Source organism: Oxyura jamaicensis, chromosome 8, assembly GCF_011077185.1.
Source record: "Oxyura jamaicensis isolate SHBP4307 breed ruddy duck chromosome 8, BPBGC_Ojam_1.0, whole genome shotgun sequence".
In the NCBI taxonomy this organism is placed as follows: domain Eukaryota; kingdom Metazoa; phylum Chordata; class Aves; order Anseriformes; family Anatidae; genus Oxyura; species Oxyura jamaicensis.
The window spans coordinates 958,630-971,473 of NC_048900.1; the positions used below are offsets into that span (position 1 = coordinate 958,630).

General features: G+C 36.2%; 1 protein-coding gene across 10 annotated transcripts in view; it reads right to left on the bottom strand.

The window, feature by feature from the left end:
* EVI5 (ecotropic viral integration site 5) overlaps nt 1-12,844 on the bottom strand; it is a 65,483-nt gene that overhangs the window by 1,859 nt on the left and 50,780 nt on the right. Inside the window, exons 19-20 of one of the 10 annotated variants that reach the window (XM_035332808.1) lie at nt 4,910-4,919; nt 1,699-1,783 (exon numbers count right to left, since the gene is read on the bottom strand). The exons of 7 other annotated variants lie outside the window; for them this stretch is intronic. In XM_035332808.1, the coding sequence (XP_035188699.1) occupies nt 1,699-1,783; nt 4,910-4,919 (95 nt within the window). Of the gene's footprint in view, nt 1-1,698; nt 1,787-4,909; nt 4,920-12,844 lie in introns of all 10 variants that reach the window. 2 more of the 10 variants (XM_035332807.1, XM_035332809.1) reach the window with 2 other exon arrangements.

The window sequence follows — 12,844 nt, forward strand, 5'->3', positions numbered from 1 at the left end:
TGCAACATCATGTCTTTTCATTATCTAGTTCAGAACTGGGGAGATTTCAGATTAAGACCACAGGAGAAATTTCTCTTCATACAGCATAAATAGACCCTAATTTCAATTTTTTCAATTTTAGGAGAACAAACAAGAAAAAATATTCTCAGTCTGCAGACAGAGATGATAATATTAATTCAAAATGCACTTTGAAGTTATAAGTTATTTCACCATGTATTCAAGATATTTAAAAATAAAATCTAAAGCTCTAAAGTCTGGCAACTCCCCCTCATAATTTAAATCAAAATAAACACTGCTCACTGAAGACACTCCTGAGATTTTTTTTTAGAATTTCACTTCTGCTAGCTTTTAGTAACAATCATCTCAGGGTCAGTCTGACAATTCAAGACTATTATGATAAAAAAATAAGGTTGCAGAATAACATTAAAAAGCATTACAGAAACTTTCCAACATCACAAAGTTTAAGAAGGAAGATAAATCAAGTGCTATTTTGTAAGCAACTTCTCATAGTAACAGAGACTTGGAAAATATAGAAAGTCTGAAGAGCTATTTATAACACAAATCTGATGTTTTAGAAATTTGAAGTGATGTTCACTTTGACAAGTAAGAAGTGCCTGTAAGCCCTTGCTGTTTACATCAGTAGAAAACTTTACCTGTCCATTTGGAGAAGAAGGAATCCCTATACTTACCATGGGCTTGTACAAAAAAATGAGAATAAAAAAGGATTTGGAAAAAAGATGACAAGAGTCACAACAAGCTAAAAAGCCATCAAGTCAGATGTTACCAGCATGTAAAAGCTTCATGTATCTAATCACTTTTAATGCATGTAAAAATATCACAGAATCACAGATTCCTATTGGGAACATAGGTACATGTGGTAGACCTAAACCTTGATTACAACTACACATACCAGTGTTAGGATTTGCATTTTCTTTTCAGATGCATAGGCTGCAGTTGTTTAATGAGGAACTTGCTTGTGTAAAGACAAGCAAAACAAGTTCCACACTTGCACGGCATAATTCATGATTAAGTGAAATCTGGTCATGTCATGTATTAGATATTGGACAGAAATATTTAACTGGAGCAAAATTTGTACTAATTTATATACCTGGATACAGAAAACTTGATACAGAGATTCTTGCATGATTTAGAAATATTGTCCCTAAAAATATCCTGCAATATGATCAGATTAGTTGCCACATAACATTTCCAGAACAGTTATCAGTTTTAGTCACCAAGAAAATAAACCCCAGAAAGACAAAACAAAACCCAGCAAATCCTCTCCATTCTTACCACAAAAAAAAAAAAAAAAAAAAAAAAAACACTACAAATTTCACATTAGAGTAAGAGAAACACTTTTGTGTTTCAGCCATGGGCTCATTTGAACTATAAAGCTGATATTCAATATTAGTTGTTTTAAACATTCATAAAGCCAAGCCAATGGCCTCAACTATTTTCCTAAGGACTTCACCATGTGATACCTTTCGATGAACACACTTAGGTAACATGACAAAATCATGGCTTTGTGGCTTTAAGCAGTAGCCTTTCCAAACACAAAATATGTGCCTGTGGAAAAGGCTGGGGGGGATCATAATAGACACTGCCTTTGTGAAATCCTAAAGTAAGTCTGAGAAAACGGTGTGATGTTATCTTTATTATTATTATTTTACCTTAATGAAAGGATACACAGTCTGTTACCTTCCAGAAACACTTCTTTTGGCCTGCAGCTTTATGCTTGCCTGCCTTCTTTTCCAACTACTCCTCACATCTAAGAGGAACCAGACTGCTAGGAAGAAACATGAATGTACTGTAGAGAACGTGTGATAAGTGTGTGCCTGGTGATATAGTCCCATAACTTCTGTCTGCTTGAAAAATGACTTGCACAGGGAAATACAGAAACACTCTAGCACAGAATTTGTTTGTATTATGGGGATTGACTGGCTGGCTACCAACTCTGAAGATGACATGAGAGTCCTAACACACAGTAAGCTAAACATGAACCAGCAGCATCCCCGAGCAGCAGGGAAGGCTAATCGCATACTAAGCTGTACTGCAAGGGCATAGCCAGTACCTCACGGGAAATTACTCTTCTTTACCTGTCACTCAGACTACATCTGGCCTATTTTGCTCGTTACCTCATTCCTTCCTCAGTACAAGATACTGAGGAGTACATTCAGTGGAAGGGCATCAGGACAGTTAAAAGAGGAGCTCAGAGGTGTGCTCCTTACTGAAATGCACGATGTGAGAAGAGACATTTATCATAACACAGCACCGAAGCTTGTTTGAATATGAAGGAAAAATAATTGTTACAAGGCAATTAAGAATTAAAACAGGTTGCCCAGAGAGACTGGTTTTCCCGTTAAAAAAAAAAAAAAAAAAAAAAAAAAAATTTTTAATTTTTCCAATTAAAAAAAAAAAGCCTTGAGCAGCTTGCTTTGAAATTGTCAACCCTGTTTTAAGCAGGTAGTTGAAGTAGAGACCCTGCAGGGTCCCTTCCAACCTGGAAAGATTCCAGTTCAGTGATGTGTGAAAAGCATGGACAGCGGGATGCACGTTACTGTTAGAATGGCTGCCATTCTGAGTTTGAGAAATTAAAAAAGGTGATACCTGAAAAAAAAAAATTGTACTTGTTAAAATGTAAGCACAGTCATTCATGTCCAGATTATCTTTGAACACTGAAGTGACAGATTGCAAAATAAAATTAACATTCTGCTGAATCTACGTTTTGCGATCATTAATGTACTGACATTTCATCTTGAAAATACTTCCCCCCAATTGAAGATAGTGATTTACAGCTTTACATCTTAAATTCTTTTAAATATGAATGTTGATAGAAAAAATGAGATTCTGGAAACAACCTTCAAGAAATTAAAAGCACCAAACAGATGAGGATGGGAAGAACTTGGCACTATTTACAGCTTTGAGAAATTTGAGTTGAAAATACTTCAGGGGCACCTCTAATATTTGTTTAGGCACATTTCTGAAGGAGACCCATTATTGGTAGTATGTGTTGCAGCAGAAAAGCTTGGGAAGGTTTCTGAAAGCATTTGGAATAACTTGCAAACAGCATGCACTCTTTTGTAATTAGATACCAGTGGCTGACACCAGTAAAATGCTCTAACAAATGTTCAGTAAAATGAAGAGTTTCATACTAATGCCACTTTGTAGTGTAGAAGTGAGGTTCTGCACTTCTAATAAGAAAGTAGTATTCTCTCCCCCCCCCAAGACAGGACCTTCAGTATCCCAGGGCAGCAATCCAATCAGCCCAGTATTATGTCTCCCATAGCAAGAATAGGACTTCATGTTGTTTTGCTTTTAAGGACAAACATGAGCATGACCAATTTTTGCATCCATTCCCTTCATATTCTCAATCTCCCACTTCAGAACTGTCAAAGCAGGTACAAGAATACATCTGCCTAGCTGTTTTGGCATTTACTTATAGACCAGTTATCCTTGACTGATGAGTTGACTTTTATTTTGGTGGCTTTTTTTTTTTTTGCTAGTGTCTACCTCAACAGTTTCCTGTGGCAATAAGTTCCCGGCATTCCTTTGTTTTAAGCTGATCTACTTTTTTTTCAAGGATTGTTCCCAAGTTCTAGTAATGCAGGAGCTAGTGGTAAAAAGCAATTCTTCAGTCACAATTCTGAAACCTTGATGATAATGCTTCCCTCAACCTTCTCTCTAAAACTGATGAGTTCCAGTCTTTTTAGCCTCTCCACACAAAGCAGCAGCACTCAAGACCATTGATCATTTTAGTTGCCCTTTAACTTCCCTCCAGACCTTCTTTAGTTTCTCTACATCCATCTTAAGGTGGAAACTAGACCTACAAAGTTTTTTGATGGCAATAAGGTGACCTTTTTTTATTAAAAAAAAAAACAAAAACTCCTCTTGTCATCCAACAACATCATGTCTGTTTTGGCTGACACTGCACACTGATGTCAGAGGACTCAGTGATAACCCCAAAATATCTTTCCTGAATTACAGCTACTGTTTATTGTTCAGTAGACATGGCTTAGATTTTGCAATAGATGAATTACCTTATTTTTTTGTTCACCTACTTTTGAGAGACTCCTTGAGATCCTTACCATCAGCATGTTGCTTGAACATAATGTAGGAAATAAAGCATCATGCCAAGATGTGGTCATTCAAGTAGCAAAGCATCATACGTAATAGGACATCTGAGTAAGGATTTGGGGGGAAGGGGAAACAAACAAAAACACAAACCAACCTAGTTTTACTCTCTATCATTCCACCTGAAGAAAAAGAACAGCCTTTTTCTTGCAGCCATGATGAATAGAATATGGACTTACACCCCAGGTACACACCAGAATCTGTCACTTCTGTAAAAAGAGCCAATACTGGTTAATCCTTTCAGTCTTAGGTCCGGCTCTGCTTCTTATGAAGGGAACTAGACCTCTCTGACCCTGAGAAGTAACGCTCAAATGAACTTTGTTTTTTTTCTATTACTTCAGTTTTGCAAGAATCTCAAATCTCATCAGGTCTGTAAAACTAGGTCTTGTAAACCCACATGTTTTGCTTTAATTCGCACATCCAGGTCATATTGTCTGGGTGGCTGTGGCTTTAACCCAGTTTTCACTATCACTGTAACATTCATATGGTCTTTAGGATGTTTCGAAGGGTTAATGACATTGTGACCAAAACATTTTATCATCATCCTTTCAAAAGCCATCTGAACCAAGAACAAAATCATAATGACTAAACGACCAACTTCTTGCATTTATGTACCTTCTTGTGCTTAACGGAAGCAGCATGTCCTGCTGGTCAACATATGAAGAGACTTACACATACTCATGAGTAATGGTGTACTTTCAGAAATTCAGAGGAGCAGGAAAAAAAGGCTGGAAGAGTATTAACAATCATCCTTCAACCTCCATATAAACTTTCTTACCTGTTGCTGACTGCCTCATCAAGCCAGGCGTAAGGGAGAGACAGCAAAGAAACATTTAGAATTTTTAGTACATTTCATAAGTTCTTACAAGTTAAATGGAGGGTGCTAGTCAGTTGCAAGCAAGTTATGTTTCTAAGCCCCTTTGTTTTTTAAATATAAAATGTAACTCAAGCTTTTAAGAGCATCTTTTTTTTAATGAAGAGTTCAACTTAAGCTCTGTGAAACATTTTTGTTTAACCTCAGATTTTTTATTTTTAGCGATAAAAATAAATGGCTAAAGGATTTAGTGATTCAGTGGAATTCAGTGGTCAAAATAAGTCAAACTGAACTATTGCTTTGATTCCTTTAAAAGGCTTCAGCAACCAATTCTTGAGATTCACCCAATTCTGAACTAGTAAGAAGTAAGTACTAAGTAAGTACTAAGTAAGTACTAAGTAAGTAGGTTCCAAGAATATTTGCCAAAAAATATTCAATCTATTCACAGTAGGATAAAGCAAGCAATGCACAACTGTTATCAAAATATGATAAAAATATGATTGCTGGCTTGGGTGAATAAAGTTGATTTTGGCAGAAGGCAGTATGTTAAACTTGCATTTAAAGAATAACAATACTGAAATTTCAAGGCTACTGTTTGCAGCAAGAGAAATCTAAAAATCAGAGTTCCCTCTTTCTTTGTCTCTACCTTAGTAACAGTAGGAAGTCTTAGTAACTCTTAGTAACATTTCCTGGTTATAAACCAAATGTGATTCAAAAGAAAACTAGAATGTTGCTGAAAGTGTGATCTAACCATATTTAGCTAAAGGAAACAAGTTATAAGCATTTTCAAATGCCTGTCCTATAATTCAGTAAAAACACTGTCAACATGAAAAGAGAATTGAAAATTAAGTCTAATTATAAGCCAGTTTAAAATATCAAATAAATTATAACCACCTTTAACATGAATAAAAGCAGTTTAATTGAATTTCCGATAAGTTCCTGAGACTAATGGTCCACAGCATTTAATAGGATCCCGGGTAGCCAGCAGTTGACTACTACTTACTGCTCAAACTCATCCACTGTGAGGGTGCCACTTCAGTTAACGCACATACTAGCACACTATCATTTCTCCCAGCACCTTCTTTGGGAAGACTGCTCATCTCAGAAAATGAAGCAGTCAGAGCATCTCGGATTGAACAAATGGGAAGTGTGTTGTAACTCCAGACAAATAGCAGTATTAGGTCCAGTTGGCACTGCAATGCAGAAACATTTCTGCATATGCACACAAAAAGCACGTACAAAGTTAAGGTTACAAGCCTTTTCATGCTGCATTTTCACTTCCACGCACAGAAGCATCTCCTTAGACGTCTTATGCTTTCAGAAACCCGTTTTTAAATACAAGGTTGTACTTCCACAGCCAGACACATTCATAATGAAACCACTGCAACATGAACTCTGCACAAATGGAGAATTCATGAGCTAAATCAAATAGTTGCAGAAACTAATATTAGCAATCCTTCACCTAAAACCTCTTAGCAAGTTTAATGGCTGTGCAGCTACGATGCAAATGGCGGTTCTAAGTTCCCCAACAAAATCAGCTTCCTTATACAAAAGGTACTGCTAGGCTTGCATTGTGACAATACTGTATCAGAGCATTTTAACACAAAGTCTGAGATTTAAGAAAAGCAGAAGTATGACATAATATATCACACAATAAAGAAAAAGTTTAATGCAAAAGTGACTTAAAGGCATCCTTCATTTTTCCTCAATTATACAGCAGCTTTACCCAAACACATGGGTCACATGCAAAAAGCAAAGGATGGTCTCTTGAGAACTTCCTGATAACTTGCTTAGTACTCAATATTGTGTAAAATAAGTTATCACGTATTACAGAATACATTCTTAGTGTAGAAACATGATGACATTCTCTGACAATTTAGAAAAGATTTGCTAAATTAGAAGCGTACTATCATTGTAATTGTATTAAGACAAAGCTCAAGGCTGTGGCTCTTATTTCAGTGTCAGTGAATTTCCTGTCTCACTTTATTTAATGTTGTTGTTCTTGTTGTTTTTTACCCTAAAGCCATAGCTATAAATGCAGGACTAATTAGGATTATTAATTTATAAATAACAGCCATTACGAATGCCAAATGAGAGTCATTCCTGGAAATTACTGACAATTCACAGAGACCAAACCAAACTGGGACAGGTGCTGAATACAAGAACTTCTGTTTACTCTGCTTATTCAAGTTATCCAATCACTGCTGTTCCTCCTGAGGAAGGGGCCTTAAAAACTGCTGTTTGAAAGATAGCAGCTGAGAGGGACTGTATGAGATCCATATGAAAAATTGGAGATAGCCATCCCTATCTCTCTTAGAAAAGCCATTTTTGTTTCTCTGCTGCCATATCTACCTCTAGATTAAAAACTGAAACAGAATACATTCTGCAGACCTCAAAATATTTGCAAGCAATGGGTAAAAACAAGAAAAAATGAAAAGAAAAACAAAAACAAAAAAAAGTAATTTTTTCTTCCTTTTCACTTTGAGGCAGACATGAAGGAGATACACAGCTATCCTTAGCAGAGGAATTCAGGAAATAAGTCACATCTTCATTGCATGTTTTCAGACAGTTTTCATTTAAAATATTAAGATCTAAGCTATTCAGACTGAGTCCTCTCAGATTTCCTTCTTTAGGAAAAAAGCTTCAGCTTGAGATCTGACTTGAAATTGAAAGAACAGACAAGTATATTCTTTAATAGATAGTGTTACTATGCTGTTGTATTTACTGTTGCTTTCCCTCAGGTTTAATTTCATGTCAAAATTCTTAAATACACACCTAGGAAACTGTCTAGATTTTGTTGAAATGCAAATTATTCAACACGTTCTAATGGCTCATTGAAGAGACATGAACATAACTAGGAGACTGAAAATCCATTAGAAGACTGGAAAGCTATGTCAGGGAAATTTTAACATAACAGTAGCCTGGACAAAAACACTTATTTCCCTTTGTAGCTCACCTAAACTACAAAAAGTTTGCCTGAATTGTTAGGGGTGGGGGCTTGACATAAGTTTGCATTCTAGCAGACTGGAATCACCATCACATCAGATTGGAATCACCATTACTTAGCTTTACAACTTGTCTCTGATTTCCCCTCCTGCCCACCCCCAAAAAGTGAGGTTTGTAAGGCAGTACAAATCAGCATTTAATGCATTAATTAATTGAACAAAAAAATCTTTGAACAAAAATCAAACAAATTGAAATTGCTGTTTAAGAACAGTGTATTACGTACTGTGACTTAGAGCAGGAAGTATCTCGATCATGCCATACAAATAACATCAGTAAGAGTTTCAAAATTTGTTTGCAAAATTGCTTCCTTTGCTACTAGGCTAATAAAACCCTATTAAACATTTCATTTATCATGGAGGCTTTTTGCTTATTTTTAAAGTTGTTTTTTTTTTTTTTTTTTTTTTTTAAATACAGCTTTGATTTGGATTTCTTTAAATGTAAAAATTAATTTCCTCATCTAAAAAATTCACACTACAGAAGTTTTAATCAGATCAGCAAAATGTTGATTTTTAGGGAGTCTAGCAATGCTCTCTGAAATTAGGTTGTTGGCCAGTCAGCGTAGGAAAATCCACCTGTACCCCAGCATACTGAAGATTGTTTGGAACTCAGCACATTTGGCCATTTAATTGGGATGGAGTTCAGCATAACTGAAGTGGGAACCTTGCACAATCCACAATGGACCCTAATAAAAATTAGTGATTCTAGACAGAAAAAGTTTGGTGATCTCTCTTAATTAGTATTCCTTTTAATAGGTGTTTGCTGAAGAAAATTGACTCCACTTTGTATTGATGAGTTCAAACTGTGTTTGCCTATTGGCATTACATCATTTGCCCATCCAAAGAAATTGATAATGCTTATAATGTACATACCAAGATAAAAGTCAGTTGACAAAAGTTCTTTGGCTCTTCCTTTTGAAATGTAATAAAAAGAATCTTAGAGAAAATTCCATTTGATTTGTTTTGGTTTTAGGGCATGCAGAAAGAAGCAGATAGAGGAAATTAATTTCATGTTGCTTTTAGTAAGGCATAAGGGTTTAAAGAAGGCCAACTTGCAGCATAACTTCATGGTAGGAAGATGCTGCATCTCTCTATATCCAGTTGCCTCCATGGTCTCATGTGTCTGAGCTTCTTGATCCATACTATCTCAAAACAGTACAACTGTTTCTGAAGTTTATAAATTGAATTCAGTCTAACAGTTTCAGTATGACCTACCAACTTGTTATAGCAATTGCAGCAAAACACCTTGAAACTGCCAACAATAGAAACTGATCAGAGACGAGCAAACACTAAACGCCAGGCCTTGTAACTTCATTGTGGGCCCAAACCAAACCACCAATGAATGGCAATGTTATTTACTCAAAAGGACCTAGAGTGCCTTTTCCATTGTACCAGTATGGCTGCTGTTCTTAAAAGCTAAAAGCCCAAAGTCTCCAGAGAGATTTTTTTGTCATCACTGATGGGATTAAAAACAGTCACAAGGTACCACGATATTAGATGAATTTTCCCTGCTCATCATTAATTCTTTGTATTCCAAGCTCATATGATTATCTATGTTCTGCAGTTTAAATAACTACCTGTGGATGATCCTTTAAAAAGTATGAATTTTAAAAGCAGAGTAACACTGGCATACAAACTATTTACCAAAAGTGAACTTTGCTGACCATATCACTAAACAGAGTTCAAGCCATTGCAGTGTGTCAAAAGTGAAAAAGCAAAACAGCAGCAAGAAATTTCCAAGACTGAGTCATTTCAGGCTTATTTAAGTGGTATAAGAAAAAATGTGGCCTCTGTTTTAAATTGTCTCTTTAAAAGTCATATTCAGTCTTACTGTAGTACAAAAAGCTTTATAAAATCCCTATAGATGCCAGCAAGTTGAAATAAAAACTATGAAGTAGTTTTAATGCATTAAAGCAAGCTCATTTCTAGTTGTCCAACTATGTACTTCACATTGCTCTGAATGTGCTGAACAGTTGCTGCCTTTTTTTTTTAATAAAAAGTGTTTTTTCAATATTATCAGTCAAAGAGCTCTTGAGCCAAAAGGAAATATGTTAAATGTATGTTGTATATCAGTTTTACTAAAGACAAGACTGCTGTATTGTAAACGTGACAAAGATTAAAACTAGCAACAAGTGTTCAGACCAGAAGGTTTCCAGTGAATCAGAACAGGAAACCAATAAAGTGATCAATGGGAGGTCATGACTTTTTGATCACTGCACTATATGGTTAAAGAGTGTTTTTGATCTACTGCCATATAATCAAATTAAACTTTGAAGTTCTGTATCAAATACGCAATTGAAATAGTAACAGTGCTAAGGAAGTAACCAACTTTTAAACTACAAATATTTTCAAAAGTAGTCAGTCTTCAGTAACTCTAAGTCAGATTTTGTCTATTAAGGGTGTTTTTCTAAGATCTTGCCAATTTTATTTTAATGAGATCATATATAATTCCAGAAATGTTAGGCTGACTTAACCCTGAGAAGTTTCTGTAAGTAGCTAGCTGGTAGGTGGAAAGTTCCAAGAAACTCTTCCCACATGAAGTTCTAATGAAGGTGTTTATTTGGAGTGCAGACATAGCAACAAAAATAATTTAAAAACAGCATGATCACGCTGAATGTACCGCAACTATCACAGACTTATATCCAAGGAACTACCTAAATCTCGCTGCTCCTTCTCCCTATAGGGCACGCACATCTATAAATAGAAAAATTACTGAAACTTCAAGTGTTAACTAGAATGTACTGGCTGATACAGAGACTGAAAATGTACCCATAATGGGTACAGTTACAGGAAATGATCATTTCGCACTTTTACTCTGTCCTTTTAAAACATGAGTTAACCTCTGCATTTTTATCAGACTATGCAACATTAATTTCATAGATCAGAAGCAAAAATAACTTCTATCCATGCTGCCTGCTATTCTGAGAGCAGTCAGAGAATTTTAGGATGGGTTTCTACCACATGTCCACTGTTTGCTCCACATACAAACATGCTAATACACAGCATTGTTCTCCTGAGCTTGTTTCTCAAGTGGAAAATAGATGGCACCTGTGTTACCACTGTACATACATCTTTCCAAGGAGCAACTACTCAGTTAAGTTCGAACCAGTACCACAATCCCCCCCTCTGTTCAATCCCCAATAGAACTTGATTTGTAAGCAGCAGCACAGGACAGATCCTGACGAAGCTCTGTGTGGTACAGCAGAGAGGTCACACACCCTAAGCAACATGCAAGGAGAGCAGCATTATTGCCATGATAATGAAGTACTGTTACCTATAATCAGTTCACTTCCTTTGGCAATCCAAGCAGGGAGTATAGTTAGGTACAGTTTGCTACATTCATTTCTAATACTGCAATCAAGAACTAGTATTTCTCCACAAGACAGATCTAAAGCTCAGATACTGCAGGATACAAACATGGGAAAAAAAAGGAAGTGTTTCTACAGAGAACAGTCACCGGCCTTCATTTTATCACTGAATCTGTCAGTAGTGGCAGTGAACCAGTTAAGATTCATATCTAAAACTGTTGCCCTCATCTTCTAGTCCCACTGGAGTGAACAAATTCATACCTGCTCTAAGGTGACACTACATCACTGTTCTTACACTGTCCACTCATCATTTTGGTGAAGATGTTATTGAGGGGCATGTAGCTGATGCAAAGATGAAGGTGGAGTTTATGGCCAAAGGTTTGTGGAACAGAGTAGCATCGTTATGAAATCAATCGTGCCTTTTTGGACAAGTGTAGGATGTCTGTGTAACTACACTATAAACACCCATTCAAAATGAATCAAAATAAACAACTGATTTTCACAAAACACACACACTGATTTCACTGTGCAATAGAACTTCTGCCTGTTCATCGCTTAGTTAAGTCAGATAGTCTTTATAGCCAGCTGTTTTGTGAAGAACAGGGTAACTAAATTGGAGAAAGTAATGGAAAGTATTAAGTCTCCCAATCTGTTCAGTCTCACTTCTGTAACAGTCTTGGGATTATCAAGCCAGCATAACATCTTTGATACTTAAGTACAATCTGAAATAAAGAAATAAAGCAATTCACTTTTCTAAAGCATACAGTATATATTTAACTATCGTGGGTAGACAAAGCTGCTACATTAGACTGGGTGTTTGCAAACCACATGACCTCACAAACGCTATCTTATCACATCACAGGTTCCTCAGACTGACCACAACCACTTAAATCAGACTCCGCCAGCACAGAGACTCTATCTTTGACACGTACTAGTAGAACAACTACATTTTTAGCTGTCCAGCAGCCTTGCAAGAACTTTGCTTGTGGGGAGGGAAAATCTGATGGTCTGTTGTCCAACTGTGCTTGCAAGATATGGTAGAAGAAAAGCACATGATTTATTGTGCTATAAACTTCTACCACAAGTTGAAGCACTTGCTTTGTAAATCTGAGGGCTAACATACTTCCTTTCAGGGACAGCATTTCTTATCAAGTAAGAAAACATTTAGAAAGACATATTTTGAAAGCATTTGTCCAGTAAAACAAACTATTAGAAGGTGATAATGTGATTCCGGTCAGTATTGAGAAACAAGCAGTACTTTTAACAAGCATTAATTTTAGTGAAAATTGAAATAAGAACAATGTAGAAATTGACTGAAACAATTGACTGAAATCTTAGAGATCAGCTGTTTTTATGAAAACAAGCATGAAAAGTGACAATCACAAAAAGCCAAATACATATCTGCCTGTACACTACAGAGCATACTACATGGACAGTAAGCAGCACACTTCCAACCTCTCATGAATCTCATTATCTCCAGGAGACAAGGAGGGGAAATAAGTTGAAGAGACTGAGTAGAAGAGCATTATGTCCAACTATAGATGTTACAAGAAAAGCAGTAAGCGTTTTTGGACTTGCTGTTCTCACCC